Genomic DNA, 20,502 nt, shown 5'->3' with positions numbered 1-20,502 from the left:
TTTCAGAGCGTCGCTGAGAAGTATGAAATAATAATCTGTGTGTGGCCTGGCGAATGCTGAGAATGCAAACATTTCACAATAAAGTTGTTTAAACAGAGACCTTGGCATCGATGACTAAGAGATAGGACATGCTGCGTTAATTACACCTGCTCATAAAAATAAACCACCGGTTTAAAATATGACTCCATACTACAGGATTTAACCTATTAAATGGCAGTGAGGTGTGTTGCTCAGATGTGAAGGAAGGGTGTATTGTTTAGAGTAAAAACACAACAAGCTCAGAAGGAGATAAAGAGAGAGAGAAAGAAAAAAGGCAAAATAGCTGTACAATCAACAAAGGAACGGAGTGTTTACTCTGAACTTAAAGACTTTTGAATTATTCCCCACCATTGTGTGGCATTAGGACAAGAAAACAGCTCGGCTAAGTGCACGTTTATTATTTTTAAACCATGTGAAAAGTAATATGCTTTAAGGAGCCAGCAGATGTATTGGTAGAGCTATAGAGGGCCCACACATAAAGTTTGAAGTGAGTTAAGTTTCATCAGGGGATGGCGAGAAATTGATTATTTTCCTTGAGCATGGACTTAAGTTTTAAAGTTCACTGCCGGGTGGCCCACTCCTATTATCCAAGTTAACATAAGAATAGAGGACAGGAAGGAGGCAGGGCTAGAAAGAGAGACACAGAATAAGAGTCAAAGAGACTGAGTTTGTGGGGGTTCCTGGTTTAAATTAACTTCTGCATAGCAGGAGCTGTTGTTATCCACTTAGAATTTCACACTTTCACTTTTACTTCTCACTTTAACTAATAAAGTCCAAGGTTTTCAGGTAATGGCATATCAGGGATATCAGAGCAGTCTTGGCACTCCTCAGGGTCTGAGCCCAACCAGCTTTTGTGGGCCACACAACAAGCACACGTTCCCAGCTTAGACGCCTGGCTAGAGAACAAGGAACCCGGTCACAGAAGCGGCGCGCTCCGGCTAATCACGTTACACTGTTTCTGCTTCACATTACACTTAGTTTACTCCTGAAACAGAGTCTAAGGAACCATGACAACTCTTCAGTCTGAGAAGAGGCATGCCGTTATGAATAAATGTTTGTATACATTTTTTGTGGATCTTGGAGTGTGCACATGGTGAATGGACTGCGCTTAAAGACATCTGGATGCGATGAAATAGAATTTGTTTAAACAAAATGAAGCCCATCTCTCTCCACCTGGAAAGCCACCCAGAGCGCACGCTGCTCATCACTACATACTTGTGCAGTGATTTTAATAGGACTGTATTATTGACAGATAATTCACTACAAGTCAAGTCAAGTCAAGTCTGCTTTATTGTCAATTCTTCCACATGTACAGCACATACACACAGAGAATTGAAATTGCGTTACTCTCAGACCCTTGGTGCATACAGATAACACTAACAGTAGAACATAAATACAGATATACAGATTAAGTATAAAATACAACTATACAAATATACAAATAAGGTAAAATGTAAAAAAATATATAAAAAAATATATATAAAGCAGCACACGGCACATGGCAGATAGAGTGCAAACCAGTGAAGTAAACAACAGTGCAGATATAATGATTTGTAGTGCAAAAAGAGCTTATTTACACTGATTAAAGTGACTGTGTGTGTGTATTTGGGAGGGGGGAGTGGGAGAGTCCGTCAGAGGGTCAGAGTTCAACAGTATGAAGGCTTTTGAAAATGCATGATGACTTTCACAGCTTTTGCTGAAAGAGTCAACATGAATACCGTGACTTTACACATGCCGGAATTGAGGGAGGAAATGGTGGTGTACTTATTCCACTGGGCTTTAACAAATTCAATACAGGATATGCTGTAATTATGAATGTGGTTGTTGTAACAAATACATAAGCTACATGTTATGTCTTTCCTAAAATATTTAATTAATTAATAATATAAATTATTAATGATAATCTTCCTCATTATTGTTAGTATTATTCTTGAACACAAGTACATAAGCTACATAGTTTGATGCATTTCTTAAAATATTATATAAATTAATAAAATAAATGAATAATAATTATCTTCTTCATTATTATTATTATTATTATTATTATTGAACACGAGGACATAAGCTACATAGTTTGATGCATTTCTTAAAATATTAAATAAATTAATTATAATTATCTTCCTCATTATTATTATTATTATTATTATTATTATTATTATGTAATACTTATTTATTTGAATTTTTTAAATTCAAATATTTAAAATTCTAGAGCTATTAGCATATGCAAAATAATATAATATTCTCAATGAAAAGCTTACAATGGAAGAAAGAAAGAAAATATGTAAGCTATATTTACGGCTAACGGAACTATAATGAAGCATTTTTATTTTTGCACTTAATGCTGTTTCTTTCGGCTGCCTCAGCCGGACTTAACATGTATATAATAAACCATCTGAATGTAAAATACTCCTCTGCGATCTATGGCATATTAATCAGCATATTTAATGAGCGACTGCTAATAAAGGGGCTGGACAAAAGGAAAGTGTGCAAAAAGCTATGTGCATATGAGAGACACCTATGGATTGATCAGCCTCTTAATTCTATTTTAACAAATAGTCCAGGAGTCTTGGACGGCGACGCGGGAACATGACTAGGATAATAAGCGTCATGGAAGCTAATCAGATTTCTAAGAGGAATTGATTGTTGGTTTTGCAGAAAGAGCAGAAGAAGGCTTGACAATAAGCTGAAATTTAAGTGTTAATTTTTATGCTAATCTTCCAGCAATCTCCACGTGATGCAATTTGCTCCCCTGCTCCGCAGATATGAAATTGTCCTGCTCACAGAGAAAATGTCAGCTTGCCAGACCCTGAAAGCTTGTTATTTATTAGGTATGTTTCTATTAGTATGTGTCACACTTGTTAGCCAGCCTTTCTCTCTCATGCACACTTGTGCACATGCAAACTCCCATACTCAGACTAGCGCTCCATGTGTGTACTGCTCAGCCTTAAAGAGCGTCTCAGCTCAATGGCTGTAGCACCAGGGCATTAATGTATTATCATATATCGGGTGGTCCTTGCCCTGCGGACAAAAGGCTGTTTAATACAATTTAATGACATTCCCTAGCAGGAGGGAGAAAGGGGGGAAAGAAAGGACAAACCCCAGATTAAATTAGCATTTGTGGTTCTTATAGTTCACCCATGCAAAACTTAGCAAAAGAAGCGCTATGACTCCACCCCCTACAACCCCCATTTCTTTTTCCCCCCCGTTGTCTCTAGATGAAAAAGACCGGCAGCATAGTATGGAAGTTAAAGTAAGAGTTGAGGAGGATGAACTGAAGACAACACAGGTTGCAGCTCATAACCTGTCAGCGACGCTCATGTTCCCCAAAGGCCACAGCGTGATTGATTTTCTGTGTGGCGCAGTGATGTCATCCATAAGAGTCGCGAGGAGCTGACAGCCGATGCGTTTAGGCATCTCTGAGGCTGTGCTGTTTACCGACACGGGTTTCTTTGTCTTCATCTGTCTCTGCCTCACTTTACTCATCTCTATCTCTCTTCTTTCCATCCTCTCTCTGTCAAGCACACACCCTCCCCTCATTTCCTCCCTGTTTGTGTTGTTTAAGGAAGCCAGTGCCGGGCATCTAGTGTTACACTCAGCATACCCCGTGTAGAAGGTTTGGATGCAATTCACATATAGGTCAATTAAATGCGCCAACATCTGCTCTCTTCTAACCATTTGCATACAGTATTCATATGTTAATGATGTCCCTTGTTTTCTGTGGGTATGTTTGTGTGTGTTTTTCACTTCCTCCCCTCCTCCCGCTGAAAGCAGAAACTCCTTTACTGCGAGCGGCGGGCTTGTTCAGCTGCCATTGGCCCTGATTTGAACAAGAATCCTTCCACTGTAGCTGCAAAGGAAGTCCTTGCCTTTGGAAAGCAGCTTAATGCCTTATAAATCAGTGATGAGGCAGATGGACCAGCGATGATCTATTTAGAATGCCTCACAGCAAATATTGCCGTACAGATGATTAGAGATTGAGCTATTTTAACTCGGCCTTCTCCGCCCTCTCAGCAAATCTTCTGCTTCTGTGAATGATTTAAATTGGAGAGTTTCTTCTTTTCCCCCTGCCTTTCCTCCCTAAATATATCTGTGTTTTCGAAGCGCTCGCACGGGGGAAATAAAGTGGTGAAGTGTACGTGTTTTATGCTGCCATTTTCTTGGCAGGCTTCAATGGCGTGCCATGGAACAAAGAGAGCAGGGAGATGGGCCCAAGCCAACAGGCTAATGACAAAACGCACACTTCTTAACCCAATATTAGTAGGAGGACGCGGCAGTATGTGAGGGCTGAAGCCGCATCGGAGGCCCCCCGTTTTGCTTTGCTGGTCGATAGGTCCCGATTTAGCACAAGGCCACAGAAGACGGGCTGGACGATGAATGGATAGAGAGAGAGAGAGAAGGAGGGAGGGCAGAGTGCGAAAATGAAGTGGAGGTTGTCAGATGTGGCAGCTGCTTGGAATCCTGATAAATATAAGTCCTTATTGATCGGCTGAAAATGAAAGATCCCAGAGTGGCGTGCAGTATTTAGCTTCTTGTCTGCCGAGCGCGTCAGCGGTGGCCTTGCCTCGCTGGGATAGATTTTCAGCGGCGCTCTGAGACACGGCTTTGATTTCATCTTTAACCTTTTTCGGCTGCTTTTCCTTGACCTCTGCGCCACTGCTGTGATTCAGTGAATTTGTTACATTTGGCCTGACATCCTCTCTCCCTCTCTCTCTTTCTTTTTTTGCTGACAGAGTAAAGACTCATCGCCGCTGTCATCGCTTGTTACCGTACAGACTCAGTGGCGGGGTGAGTCACGGACTCTTCAACCTGACGGGCCCCGGACCAGTATGCAGTTAGAGTGATCAGGTAAGTGAACATTCACCTCACGGCCCTTCCTTCGGTAGTTGTAATGCGACACCGCTCCTGGACCAGACATACATTTAGCCCGCTGATCCCAGATCTGTGCGCTTGACTGGTCCTTATATAAGACGTGAAGCATGCTCACTTACCCACTGGTCTCAAATCATCAGTGTCAGGATGAGATTAACTGATCCCAGAGTCTGATCCCTAACAGACAGTCCATTTGAAGTGGCATGTTTTGTGCTGAACAGTTGTAATCTTCTCCTGCGATGTGTCTTTAAGCCGAACACCTAAATGACATATAAAAGCCAAATTTAGAGCAATTGCTTCTCCAATGTGCTCTTCTATCTGGTTCAAGCCTTTTCAGTGATATGTTTCATATGTGGCTATCATGAATGTTCTTTTAGATCTCAATACATATAAAATATATTCAATAGGTAGAGGAGACTAGAACTAGTAACTAGAAGATTTTGAGATAAAAGTCTGGTTACATGTATGTTTTCTCTAGCAGTGGTTTGTATGTCAGTTTCATTAAATCTAATTATTTTTTTATAAATTTTATTATCAAAATTTACAAAATTATAATATTACAAAATTACAGTAACAATTAGTGGTCGACCGATATATCGGCCGATATTTGGCATTTTTCAAATATCGGCATCGGCCGATAAGTTTTTCTGTTTGGCGATGTGTTCGAGGCGGGTTCGAAAATGTGTTTTTTATTTTGACGGCTCTGAGAACGGTAGCCGCAGCGCCAGAGCGCACACCGCTCACATTCTCCCTCTTGTTCGCTGTCGTCGTTATTTTGACGGCACGACGGACATTTATTTTGACAGCGCTGAGAGCGGCAGCGCCTGAGCAAACAGTGCTCACATTCTCCCTCTTGATCGCTGTCGTCGTTAACGGTTCTGTCTAATATGGATAGAAGTCTATCTAATAATCAGATAGAACTGTTAAACAAAGGAGTTAAAATGTATACAAAAAAGTATTATGATTGCTTTAATATTATTAGTAATAAAAAGGCAAACATTATAATACTTTCTCATTTGCCGTCAGCATTCAGCAAACACGCATTTATATCATTTAAACAAATCTTTGAATGACTAATGAACATTTAATTTAACAAACCTTGCAGACTTATTCTAATCTAGTTGAGATCTTGTGAAGTGTGCATTTGTATCCTGCATGATCGCGTGTTCTCTGGGTGATGGTCGATCCGTGGAAATTGAATGCTGACAGGAGGAGAGTTCAGCTTCACTGGAGATGCGCGATCGACAAACTTTAAATTAGTGATTTCAAATTATGCTGCGCTTTATGCATTTGCCCACTGTCATATTCATGTCATTTTCATTGCGTGCTGTATGTAAAATGAGTGTTACCTTGGCTTTATTTGAAAAAAAAACAAAAAAACGATTCACACAAACTTCCTAGAATACTGAGTGCCCTGTTGTTGTTTTTTTTTATTAGATTTGTATTAAATATTTATTTATTTGTGAAAAATGCTTTGTCTTCTAAAGTATAAGTATGTTTATTTTACACAATTATTTTTAATCAATTTTCAAATGATTTCAAATTTCTTAAATATAAATTAAAATAAATACAATTATATCGGCTTTATATCGGCAATCGGCCCACCCTGCTTTTCAAGATATCGGCATCGGCTGTCAAAAAACCCATATCGGTCGACCACTAGTAATAATATGACATAGGACCTACACTAATTTTCAAGTAAGGTGGGTTTTTTTTCATAATATTTGTACTTTTATTCAGGACACATTAAATTTGATAAAAAGTGACAGTGAAGACAAAATATTTCACATAAATGCGTTCGAACTTTCTATTCATCAAATAATCCTGGAAAAGTGTATTACAGTTTCCACAAAAATAATAAGCAGCACAAGGGCCCCATATTAGAATGATTTCTGAAGGATTATGATTTCTGAAATGATTTCTTAAAGACTGGAGTAATGGCTGCTGAAAATTCAGCTTTGCCATCACAGGAATAAATTACATTTCAAAATGTATTAAAATAGAAAACAGTTATTTTTAAATTGTAAAAACATTTCACTATAATACTGTTTTTACTGTATTTATATTTAAATAACTTATTTAAATAAGAGACTTCTTTCAAAGACATCAAAAACAATCTTAACTAATCTTAAACTTTTGAACGGTAGTGTATATTAAGTGTTCTCAGTATAATTTTTCCCCATATTTGTCAGGTCAGGGTAAGTTTGTAATGTTTTAAATGTTGTAAATCTATTCTGTTTATTAATTAAAATATTTGTATATTTTTAATTATAATAAATTGTTTTACTGTGTTTCTTTGCTTAATTAATGGCAGATTTTATTGGGACAGCTTACCTCATATACTGTGATGAAAAGCCTGTTTTTTAGGAAAAATGAATACATAAACTGACTTTAAATAATATAACCAGCTTGAGAAATAATCACTTGGGTGAAAATTGTGATTAAAATCTTCATGCATTTTATTGCATTTTGCATATTTGGGTTTAAAAAAAGTGTGATCTTTAAATCAAAATCAAGAATGAAAAGATGCAGTAATGATTTACATTTTTCACATTTTTTAAGGGGAAATAAGGGGTAAAAGCAGCCTAAGAATAAAAAGTCTCCTCCTCCTCCTCCTGAACAATGCTCCAGCACAATTTTAGATAGATTATAAATCCCCCTATGAGAGAGCCTGCAACAGCTGTTGGCAGACATACTAGATATGAGAATAGCAGCCTAGGATGAACGAGCATTAAAAATTAATATGCTATTTAGCCTAGGTGTATTTTAGGTATTTGACATTTTCATGTCCGGGACAGACTAAATTTATTAATAGTACAGAAAATAAAAATAAAAATAGAAAAAAAAGACTGTGAAGGAGTGTTAGAGAGCTGTAAGCGTAGGTCGCCTTTTTTTAATATATTTTTTTATGGTCACCCTTTCATTCAGTAATGATAGGTGTTAAGACATTGTCTATAGAGGAGACTGGAACCCATTATGGGCACGGTAATAATTAGCACATAGCACAAAGGGAACCGTTTGCCTCGTAAGCCTCTGCTTAATGCTTATTTGTTGTATTGTTTTGCGATTTTTATTTCTATTTCTATTGTTTTTTTGGTGTTTTTTCCTTCTCTTTTGTGTTTTGATGAATGGTTAAAGGAACATTTGTGTGTGTGTGTGTGTGTGTGTGTGTGTGTTTGTGTGTTTGTAGATGAGACAGTGAAAGTGGAAATCCCAGCTTCAGTAGTGATTAATTACTAATACTCCCTCAGAACATCTCTCTATCCCTGACTATTTAATCACACTGAAATCTAAGACATGTCCTGAGAGGAGAAGAGACGACAGGACTACATGGACCATCTTTCTCTCTTCATTGTAACTTTATCAATCTTACTATCTTTCTTCATTTTACTTAAAGGAACAGTTCACCCCAAAATGAATCATTTACTCCCCCTCTTGGTTTTTTTTTTTTTTTTTTTTAACACATATGACTTTCTTTCTTCTGTAGAGCACACAGGGAGTTATTTATATCAGAATGTTCCATAGATTCCATACATTGACCACAGCTGTCAAGCAAGATTTTCAGTGAATAGTGAATTTCAGTACAATCAGTACATTTCAGTCTGTTCTTCACACAAAGCTATTTTATAGAATGCAGCATTTGGGTTCCGGAATTTAAAATCCCATTAATTTTGTTTTTAACGATAACTTAAACGATAACCTTTGAGGACAGGCCTATTGTGAGCTAGGAGTTTCTTAATCAATAGTATATGGTTTTGATGAAGACATCAACTTTATTTTTAAATAACCATTAGCATAATAATTATTATAATTATTAGCATAATTCCTGGTGAAAAACAGCATAACCCATGATTTTGAAAAAAAAAAAGTCCACCAATCACAGAATCGCAACAAGCAAATTCCGCCAAAATACCCGCCCACTCCCATGAAACACTGCAAATGATGTAATAGTGATTTTTCTTATGCTTGGTATCAAATATTCAATTTGTGTTTATATATATGCACATTTAAATATATTATTATGTGTATTTTGTTATGTGTGGGTGTGTATTGATTGATTAATTGATTGATTGATCGATCTTTCCCAAAGCTTCACGGGATTGTAGTACACATTCTTCAGTCTTTCAGTCTTTTTGTGTGATTTTTAAATCCTTTTATTGTTCCTCAAATCAAATCAAATCAAATCAAATCACTGTTGCTCTCTATAGCTTCAGAAGACTTGAAGTAGACCACATTAGCCATAAGGACCACATTTATGGAGCATTAATTATACATTTTAATTATTTTTTCTCCTTTTTGGAGCTTGACAGTTCCAGTCCCCATCCACTTTCATTGTATGGAAAAGAGCAGCTCAGACATTCTGCTACATTTCCCCTTTTGCATTCCACAGCACGTGGTTGAGTAGAAGTTGCATAACTGTATTTTCAGATGAACTATTACTTTAACCACCCTTCTTTTGTTCACTTTCTCTTCATTCTCTCCATCCTTCTGTAACATTTTTCAGTCAGTCCATGTCTCGCCTGTATTTTTGTAACATGCTGCACTCCCCCTCATTTCTCCCTCTCTCTTTCTCTCCTTCTCTCAGGTGTTATATATATACATACACTGTTACTCCCTGAGGTAATATTTAGCAATAGCATGTTTAACACCACAACCCTCCAGTCACAGATTCTCACATCATGCTTAAAAAACAGAGACGGGTGACGTTTCTGAATCTGCTGCTTTTCTATCTCTGAAGAAAACATAGCTTTTATTTAACAGTTTTAGCTATTACAGGATCACAAAAAAAAAAAAATCTGAAGGCAGGGATAATTTCCATAGATATCTCTCACTACAAAGAAAGCTGAAAATCAAAGCATCGCTGTCATTTAAAGAAAGAGAGACTTTTCGAATGACACTCTTCATTTTTTTTCAGCTGGTGAAGTATTTGCATAGCTGAAGTTAGCAGTCTCTCTTGACAGGCTGGGGAGAACAAACAAAACCACTCTCTCTAGAGATTCTCTTCGCCACGTAGGGTGATGCAAGCTTACATATATTAACAGCACGTTGTATGATCGCTAACTATCAGAGTGAGCCGTCTACCCAAAGTCCTCAGTTTCTTCTGTTTCTGAGCAGAGAAGTTGGCAGCCTGGTGTCACAGTTGTCAAGAGTTGCATGAAAGTAGCCATGTTTGATGTGGACATGTGTGATGGAGTCCTCGGCCCCTTCAGGTCAGCGTTTGTGCGAGTGCGTGTTTCCCCTTGTGGCGGGAGGGTTGGACTGTCAGAGTGGATGTGCCTTTGAGGCCGTGGAGCAGCAGATTAGCCTCTTTTCTTATCATTGAAATCGAGCCTCCGCTCCCTTTGAAAAACATATTGTACACATCCCCTCCCTGCCCCCGTCACCCCTGACGACAATCTGCGGCCATGATGGCTGCCTCCGAGGAGCTTCCCTGAGCTGGTGGCGGAGCGCGAGCGAGGGAGACAGGAAAAAAGGCAGAGAGAGAGAGAGAGAGAGAGAGAGAGAGAGATCATCAGGGGACGGCGGAGGGAGAGGTCCGTCCCTCTCCCTCTCCCACATCATCAGAGTGTGATCGCAGCTGGGTAATTGATATATGGCTGTGGCTGTCTCTTCTCCTCACCCTTGTTAAGGTGAACTTATGTACTATTTCTCCACTCCCATTATATTCCCCCGCAGATATTGACTGACTGGTGCGGCCTGTCCTCCTGAAAATATGAATTGAGGATGAAACAAGTGAGCGCTCGTGCACGCGACGTAGAGGAAGGGGTTGGCTGCCTTTATTCCGGTGCCTAACCCTTGCCTGTTATCAAAGTAACTTCCAGCTTATTAGTAACAAAAGGCTTTTTTCTCCTGCTCTCATCCCTCCCCCTCCTCCTTCCTCCTTTGTGCGGGCCGTGTTCGCTAGCGCTTCCCGAATTAAACTGCTGGCTTCCTGTTCTTTTATATGCATGGCCACATCTGGGGGAGCTTGCTCGCAGCCCCGCTGCTTAATAACAATCACCTTCCCTTTCAGTCGCCCCTGATTGTTTCTAATTCACTCTGACAGATAGTGGCTGACAAGCCGCCCGCGCCTCCTCCCTCCGTGACCCCGGCTCACTCACCATACTTATACCGCCTGTCATTTTTAATATTTGATTTCGCTTTTAAAGTTATGTGTTTTAGTCCAGTGATGAAATCAGTGTTTAACCGAAACACAAAATGGATCTCTCTCCCACTGTCTCAAGGCTTCTTTTTTGGCAGCGGCTCAATAATAATAATAATTAACAGGAAACAACTACAAACAAGAGGATTATTTATTTATTTATTTATTAAATTTTATCTTATATTCTGACATTTACATAAGCAATCTACAAAATTTTTGTTTTTTTGAAGACAGTTAACGTGTGTTGTTCAGTTTTTGTTTATAAGATTAAATCTCAAAATGATACTCATATAAGGGTACATTTCACATTAAAAGGGCCTTGAAGGTGAAAAAAATATATCAAAGCCAAAAAGAAAGTGTGTAAGGAGGAGAAAAATAATCTGCTGAGAAACATCTTCCTGCATCTTGACATCTTTTTGTCTAGCAATTTACCTTAAACTATGGTGCTTAACCGTTTCAGAGCAATTTAAATCAAACACTTCCAGCCTCACTTACTTGCATCATTATTTTTTAAAAAGCACCATGTATAGTTCTTTAATCAGTCAATCACGGAGTCTGTGCCATCATAATGCACCCCTCATGCTTCCTGTTGTTCAACACTATCACAGTTGAAATCAATAGAATTGTATTTTTAACTCACTTCAATCAAAACGCCCACACTGTTTGTGTACTCTGCTCTCTCCATCAATAGTGTTAAGACCAAAAACTAAACTATTGCGTTGATGTTCAACCTACCGAACACACAGGCGTCACTATGTTCTGGGAAGCGACAGTGCCTTGGGCGTGCCCAAGTCCAGTTTTTTTTTTTTTTGAATGACAAAAACAGAACTAATTGGAGAACCACTGCATGTTTTCACTAAAGGCACAATTTAATTACATTTGAACCGAGAATGAGTATTTTGGGAATGTGATATATTCGTTCAAACAAATGGAGCGAGAGAAATGCAATATTTGTTTTGCTTTGATTAGCAGATTGGCAGGGATTTTGTTGTTGTTGTTGTTTTTCAGAAAGGAACCAAACATCTTTTCTCAAATCAAAACTTTTGGGTTCCTGATTTACCTAAAAGTGCAAGACTTCAGGTTCAACCACCTCAATCGCATCCTAAAGTGATAATACCACCATTCAGATCATAATAATCCTTATCCTGAGGGTCTGTGATTGTGGGCTATGTACATTAGCCTATTTGTAGCCTTCTCTGTCCTGTAGTGGCACCGATGATAAATACTTTATTAATAACTTTTTAAATAATGTAAAGTGTATTGTTGTCTCTGAGGTTGTATTAATAAACATGAAGGAATTTATTTGTCTTTAACAAAGCATGATTGATGCACATTAGCGTGTGGATTCCTAATTCTTGCAGTCTACTCTTCCCCGCCCAATGAAAAAAAGAAGGAAAAAAAAACACCCATCAGCATTAAATATTAATGGCATATAGTATTAATGGTTTTGTAAAGGAAATAACAAGTTATAAATCCTCTGATTAACAACTGATTAACCTTTTTATTAAACACGTGATCCGTGCTTTGTGGATTCAGGATGTGTCGCTCAAGTGTGCTGCGGAATAATTATTTTTGTGTCTTTTTTAATTTAATAGTGCCCTTTTTTCTTTTCAAACATGCACAGATAGAGACGGATACGGTGTTGCCGACACAATATTTTGTCGACGTGAAGCGACCCCAGAGCATCCTACAAAAAACATGGACTAAATATAGCAGGACATATCTGCGGACAATGAGGTTTAATTCTCGCATCCGTTTACTCCTGTGTTATTGGCATGTGTGGGGAAATAGAATGCACGCATTGCTAAAGGACAAGCGGCCCTCTTTCTCTCTGTCTGTCTCTGCTCATCTCACTGCCATTGTGTGTATTTTTCGCTCTCGTCTGAGTCAGTTCAAGCACAATTATGCTTATGTTTCACACATGCCAAGTGTGACTTCATCTAACGGAGAGGAAATGGGAGAAAAAAGAAGGCTGCATGGGCAGTTTTGCAAATGAAATTAAACTATATAATTTATAGCATTTCACATTATCACGATTTCCTGCTGCTTCTCAGCTTCCTGATACACAGACAGACAGAGAAAGTGCATGTAAAGTTATGAAGGACAGCCTGCAGGTCCCTCCTCCCTTGACTCCTTGGGAATGCAACACCCTCCTCAGGTGATTAATATAAAAGTGGGGCCTGGGCTGTTTTACAAACATCAAAAAAAATAAAAAAATAATAATAATTCATAATGCGTTTTATACCCTGACCCCTGTCATCTATTGCAGAATCCATCAAAGGCCATAGTGTTGTGAAAACCGACAACAATAGCAGTCTTTGTGTGGAGATGTGTGTGGGGATAAGGGTGTTGGGACACTTGTTGTTTTTTTATGCCTGGTCTTATGATGGATTGGTGCTTGTTCGGTAGGGTGTCTTTGTTAACTTTCTCTCACGCTCTCTTTTTAATATTTAATTTTTTTTTCCCCCAAATGGACTGATATTACCTTCAGTGACTTTCCTTCACCCCCTCGCTCAGTTTAAGTTCTCGCTTTTTCTTTCTGTCCTGCTGTTGAGTGTTTCTTCCTTCCTCTTAACCTTTTTTTCTGCATAGTCCTTCATCTTTGCTTTCTTTTATCATAGTCTTTCCTTCTCTCTCTCTCTCTTTCAATCTTCAAGCAAGCAAACTGGCCACCCTGGGAATCCTGGCAGTCAGTCACACGCCCCTCCAAAAACAATTATCTTTGAACTTGCTTTTAGTGCTGTTTGTCCTAATTACAGATCATTTTCCCTGTCACATTTCTACTTTTATTGCAGTTTTGCCCTGAATGTTGATCCTATTGAGGTTCAACCTTATTTTACTCGCTGGAACACCCCTAAGACCTGGATTCATCTAATATTCCCCTGTGCCTTTTGCTCTCTCTTTTCAAATTTGATTTTCTTTCTGCTTCTTTTCTTCCATTTCTTTCTTTTTTAATGTATAATTTTTTGTAGCATTATCTTATTGAATTAGACTGAGATCCCAAAATACACAGTAAGGATGTATTGCCTGTTTTATTTCTGGTGTTAAGGTTTAGGTTGTGCTGTGTGTGTGTGTGTGTGTGTGTGTGTGTGTGTGTGTGTGTGTGTGTGTTTGAGGTACGAGCAGCCGTAAGGCATGCTAACTTCAGTCCCACAGGAAAACCCTGCATGTATTTTTAGCTCTCTGCTACAGAGGTGGACATTGCTGTAATTAAAACCAAGTAAAGGTGGTTAATTCCTTCCTTTGCCTGGCTGTTTCAAATATCAGTCTACTCTGTTTTAAACGTATCGCACATAGGCGCACGCACCCACACGCATGCTTAGCATAACACTCTCACACAGACATGCACACGAGCGCGTAAGCCTCTTACAGATCCGATTCCGCATGCAGACACAACATGCGCTGGAGTTGCAAGGAGAGGTTTAGACATGGTGCAGGGCCTTTTTCAATTAGAGGCGTATCGTGCGCTGCCCGATAGGATCGTATTGTAGTGGGTCCGGGTCACTGATGTGGGATTAGAACCACGTAGTGGTACTGGCAGTGCAGAAAAACTGAAAACATCACAGCAGACAGACAGACATCTTCCTCCTATCTGCAAGTCACACACTAGAGAGATAATGGAGATGTCTTAGTGAATTTCACAGAGTGCCAGCATCTCTCTCTCTCTCTCTCTCTCTCTCGCTCTCTCTCTCTCTTTCTCTGTATAAGTGTATGGGACTGAGAATTACAGCTAATCACATACTTTCATGTTAAAGGGATAATATACTCAAAAATAAAGATTCTGTCATCATTTACTCACTCTCTTGTTGTTCCAAACCTATATGACTTTATTTCTTCTGTGGAATATGAAAGAAAATATTATTTATTTATTTAGTTAGTTTGTTTGTTAGTTACCAAAACTTTTACTATCACTTTTCAAAATACCATCTTTTGTATTACACAGAAGAAAGTAAGTCATAGAGGTCTGGAACAGGTGAGCAAATAATGACAGGTAATAATGACACAATTTTCCTTTTTTGTATGAACTTTGAAAAAGATAATGTTATTTATAAAGGTTTCGAGTTGTGCCCTAGTGGCTCACACATGTGCGCTAAAATTGAGCTCATATGGAAAATTTGAGTTTAGATCTGGCTCGCAGCACTTTCTGTTCACTATTATGTGCATAAAAACAGAATAAAGGACCATGAATAAAAAAAAAAATCCCACCTTATTTTAAGATATCATGATATAAAAGCTTTTTTATAATATAAAAAAAAAACGTTCCTACAGATTGATGTATTTTCCATCAAGTCATTCCCCAGGGTTTTGTATGGCAGTGGTTCTCAACTGATTTAGGTCTAGATATCAAGTGGATGTCAAGTACTTTAGATATGAAGTGGTGACCCAACACATTACCAGAATTGATTATAGTATAGAATTATTTCATGCATGTCAGCATTTCTTTCTTTCTTTCTTTCTTTCTTTCTTTCTTTCTTTCTTTCTTTCTTTCTTTCTTTCTTTCTTTCTTTCTTTCTTTCTTTCTTTCTTTCTTTCTTTCTTTCTTTCTTTCTTTCTTTCTTTCTTTCTTTCTTTCTTTCTTTCTTTCTTTCTTTTATTTTGAGGATAAGAGCATGTCAAGCAACCTATTTATGTTGACATGAGCCTAATTTGTTAGGGTCTACCCAATGACAGATGCATTTTCACCAAAATACTGTAGAGTTTGATTGGATGCATGACCTTTGGCAACAACCAAAGATATGTGAATTGTTTTCTTCTACCCTTTTAAAGGTTGGTAAGCCTGTTTATTAACATTATTCGTTCGAAATATGCACAATTATACAATTAGTTCCACTTTATTCTTTATTATTTTTCATTATATTATCAAAACATAATTTCCGCCCCACCCTTTTTGGCCATGACCCACCAGTTGAGAAGTACTGCTGTATACCTTCTCTCCCCTGATAATCTCAAACCTGTATGTCAAATCACCTTTGTAATCCAGCCACTGAAACTCAAAAGGAAAGAGTGAGAGAATACCCACTTAACCAGTCTCTTATCTTCATTTACTCTTCTCCTTTTTTATGTTTGCTGTTTTTTTTCATAGAGTATTGCTGCTTTTCAAAAGAGAGAAAGCAGACCATTTGGAGCACAGAGAACGTTGATAGTGTTGTGAAGTGCCCCCTCGAGGAGGTGCACGCGCACACACACACACACACACACACACACACACACACACACACAGACACACACACATTGGAGAGTTGTTCATTTATTCCTTGCTCTGATGAGAGCAGTACTTCGTGCCTTCAGTGTTTTGTGGCTCATACACACAACGCTCATGCATATATATAGACACACAGACGCATATTCTTCCTGTATTCACAGTCCTGCACATACATATGAAAGCACAAGAAACATAATTGATTTAGTGCTTGTTTAAAGAGAACATAGCTTTCTTAGCCCTACAACAACAAGATATTTAAAGTCCCCAATGCTCATCTTTCCAACTTGACACTAATGTAGACTGAAATACACACTGTCAAAAGTGTGTGTGACACTTTTGGTGCGCATATTGTTTCTTTCTTTCTTCAAATGCTAGAATATACAGTGACAGACCTTGATAGGTGTTTTGTTGGTATATCGCCCTCCTGGTTTAATGAGCTTGTTTTCTATTCCGACCCAATTGTCAGTTCGCCTCTACGTTTCCTCTGTCATTCTCTGCCTCTAATGCATTGACAAAGAGAGTATTTTTTTCCTCCTTCAAATCAACCGTTCCCTGAATCAAAGCGTGAGAACTTCAGCTGTATGCCAAAGCAGCCCTCTTCTGCCACACTTCCTCTGTCTCCCTGCCTGTAGCTTGGCGGCTTCCTCCTCAGCAGGGGGAAAGGTAAATCATGTGAGGAGAAGGACTGGGGAAGGGTAGCTGACTGTGACACGTACCTGTCAGCAGGTACTCAAAATAATTGGTAAATGACTGTAGAGGGATGGAGAGGGCTCTCTCTTCTCCTCCTCCATTTGATAAATATTTGAAGTTGCCAGGCGGTCGTAGAGCGCAGCGCAGAGAGTGGGAATATCACAGACGTTGGGTTCGGAAAGCAGACGTTACGGAGACGGCGTATTGTGCAGGGATAGCAAGAGAGATAAACTAGTTTATAGTAATACATCTCTAAAGTTAAAAGCTAATCTGCTGGGACTCGATTTTATAACCTAGCGAAGCAGACCTGCATTTATACCTGCATTAATTCAATTACATAGAGTGTAGGCTTATATTAGATTGGCTATACACACACACTCGCACAGGCTTCAGTTGGCAGCTCTCTGCCACTCACACACATTAAATGTGAAAAATGCATAATTCTTCCTAATTTTGAAACAATGCCATGAAAAGTTCAGTTCGATAATTACTCGGTGGACAAATGTGCTTTAACATTGGGAAATCTTCACTCCCTGCCAATTTTAGGAGCGCCATTGGGCTCTGTTTGTCTGATAATGAACAGTATTAATTTTCATCATGTTCCTTCACCCCTCCTCAACTCCCTTTACACCATAGTCAATTAAAGCCCTCAGGGCCCTTCTGTGCATAAAGAGATATATAACTCTTTTGACATTTGGCTGCGGACATATTAGGCACACCCAGAGCACATTTAAAGCGAATAGCCTTTATAGCACGTTTAAAAGGCCCGTTCCAGCTACAGTCAAAGAGGGCGACTGAGGATTGGTCAGAGAGCCTGCCTTCGTTTTACGAGGAAAGGTGAGGACGTTGCACCAGCATGTCCAGTCGGAGGCGTTTGGAAGAATAAATGGGGAATTGGATCAGGTAAATGTTTTTTGTAGCTTCATTGGTTCAATATTTTGGTGTCCCTCTCATCTGAGGCCAAGGCTTTTTGGTTATGACAAGCACAAAGGTTTATAAGATGGTGTTTCAAAACAGATGGGTAACGGCAGCATTGAGACAACATACATGAACACCGATCCTGGCCAACGGACTTTGGATGGTAAAGCACCCCTTGGTGTAGAGGAAGCGCACTAGGCTAAAACTAAGGAGTGTGTATATGTGACCACGGAGGCACGTCCGTAGCCTTTTCCGCTCTGCCGATGGTGACTGGGGGACTTAGATAGGACATTTGGGTAATGAGGCGTTAGGAGCACGTCCTATCCTCACACGCCTAGCGAGTGCTCCTCCAGGGCTGTCTGGAGCAGACTTGCAGGGTCATGCATGGCGCTTGTTGGCATAAAACAGCTAGAGGTGTGAAACTCATCCCCTGGGCCCTTAGCCTCTTCGCCCTATAATGCTGAGTCAACTGAGCGACAGGGCAGCCTGCTCCGATCTGTGGCACTAGGACAGAATCATTGGTCTAGCGTAGGGAAGTCTTCCAAGAACAGACACCAATGGTTACGGAGTAGTCGTGCGGTGCTTTTGAGTTGATTGGCTTGAGTTACAACATGTTAAGATGTTTTACTACCTTCTTAGACATTTAACAATACACCCGTCCTTTTATGTGGTAGACAAAGACCTGTGGCTGTAAAGTAAACTCACTTGTTTAACTTTGTTGAAGCTCAGAAATCATCCCTGTTCGCCCAAATTCAGAATTCTGGTGTCATCAGAAATAGCCCAGTCTTTCAATATTCGCCTCTGCCATCTTCTGTAATAAATAAATGTCCTGATACAGCAGCTCTCCTCGGGACATTTCCATTGACATACGAGAATCGAGGAGAAATTTTTGCATCGCTTGCATTCCAAATGAGCCACAGTAAGTGTTTTATGTGGACATTATCATCCCGATATGGCTCTCAATGCATGTAAAAAGGAATGACCCCACCGTTGTGATTTATTCATTCCTGTCTAGGATATATGCACAGGCTCAGAAAATCCTCGATTCTGCTCAGAATGAAGGCAGATATGTAATTCATGAAAGCTAATGCATTGTTTCTGTTGCTTCTTCTCGTGGCTCTTTCCCCCCCCCCTCTCTGCCAGCCTATTCTCTGGCAAAAGGTTGGCAATAATATCAGTATTGAAATTAGAAGTTTGAAAGACGCACCGCTTCCTTTTTATATGTGTGTAAACTGATTTGAATCACACATTGGGGGCTTACTGAGCAGAGCTTTAAATGTTAAATGGGGGTTGAAGTCTGCCTGAACTAATTTGTAGAGCTTTGCACCATGTTGACATTTAAATGTGATAAGAATAGAAAACTGTATGCCGACCTATTTTGAAGATGCTTTCGGAATACATTCACATCAGCCGCGGTCTATAATTAATAAAAAAAGACAGGATATGCCCTCCTCCTCCAACCTTTTTTTGCACCAGATTTGATTATAATACAACCCTTACAAGGTACAGAATGACAGAAAAAATAAAGAGGGACTAAAATATGAGCATGGAGGGAATTAAGAGGGAAGTGGATAGCACACACCTGGGTTTGGAGGAGGGGTAGAGATTGCATCGGCTGGCTGCTGTGCTATCGCATTACCGCAATCCAGCCCCTGTGTTTGTGAGAGCGAGCGGGGAGGAGAGGGACCTTGCCAAATCAGCATGCAAATAACGCCACATTGTTAACTTAATCAGATGCAGGAGAGAAAATATGGAGAGGGAAGAGGAAGGGAGGAGGGATGGAGGGAAGGCAAGATCGAGGGGAGGGGGCTGCACAAACAAGAGTCAGGGTCTTCTGAAATGGCGGAGAGTGAAAGATTAAACCTCTCAACCGATGGGGATGATGTTTGCGGGGTGCTGGTGTCAGGTCCCGTAGGGGTTAAGGGTGCGTGTGTGTGTATTTCTGTTTGTGTGTGTGTGTGTTAAGCAGAAGACAGAGATGATAGAGGCCTCTTCTCAGAGATATATGAAGTGTTTCAGACAGGCAGAGCTCAGTGATTGGCTTCATCACAGCCAATCAAGTGACAGAGACCTGATGATCTACATCCGTGTTAGGCAACCCAGTGTAACAGGTGTCACAATGGTTACTAGGGCTGTTTATCGCTACATTTGTTTCCAGATTAATTCAATTCTGATTCAAAAGCGTTCAATTTAATTCAGTTCCTTTTTTATAATTAGGTTTTATTCTATTTGATTTATTTTGGTATAATTCAGTTACAGTGTCCATTTTACTTACAAATGAAATAAATTATGTCTCAGCTGTTGATGTAAATTATGCAGGGAAACTTCTGATACTTTTATGAAAATATACTTTTATATTTTAAAAATTAACAACAGTACCCAAACATGCAGTAGTTCAGTTGCCATTTATTTAACACTAGAACCGCCAGAGGTCACTGTATACCTAAAGCGCCAGCGGGTAAATTTTACCCACGCACATGACAGCTGTATTTATATGGATAAAGAACATATTATTTCACTGTATTATGCTACTGTCTTCACAAAGAAGTGTCTAGAGTCATGAAATGATTATGTCTAGTCATCAACTATATTTTTATCCTGTTGTTTTATGTTCAAGACTTTTTAATGCAGGCTACACTAA

General features: G+C 39.3%; 1 protein-coding gene across 8 annotated transcripts in view; it reads left to right on the top strand.

Annotated features, from left to right (window-relative positions):
- Nucleotides 1–20,502, top strand: part of LOC107691894 (zinc finger protein 536-like) — a 196,922-nt gene that overhangs the window by 53,808 nt on the left and 122,612 nt on the right. For 4 of the 8 annotated variants that reach the window (XM_016490724.1, XM_016490723.1, XM_016490731.1 and 1 more), the window contains exon 1: nucleotides 13,114–13,208. In XM_016490724.1, the coding sequence (XP_016346210.1) occupies nucleotides 13,147–13,208 (62 nt within the window). In that variant the 5' untranslated portion in view covers nucleotides 13,114–13,146. Of the gene's footprint in view, nucleotides 1–4,044; nucleotides 4,067–4,769; nucleotides 4,885–13,113; nucleotides 13,209–20,502 lie in introns of those variants that run through there. The other 4 variants (XM_016490725.1, XM_016490727.1, XM_016490726.1 and 1 more) reach the window with 2 other exon arrangements.

Source organism: Sinocyclocheilus anshuiensis, unplaced genomic scaffold (genome assembly GCF_001515605.1).
Source record: "Sinocyclocheilus anshuiensis isolate Anshui unplaced genomic scaffold, SAMN03320099.WGS_v1.1 scaffold754, whole genome shotgun sequence".
Classification (NCBI taxonomy): domain Eukaryota; kingdom Metazoa; phylum Chordata; class Actinopteri; order Cypriniformes; family Cyprinidae; genus Sinocyclocheilus; species Sinocyclocheilus anshuiensis.
Note: the sequence above shows the minus strand (reverse complement) of the source record. Positions and strands in the feature narration are given on the sequence as shown.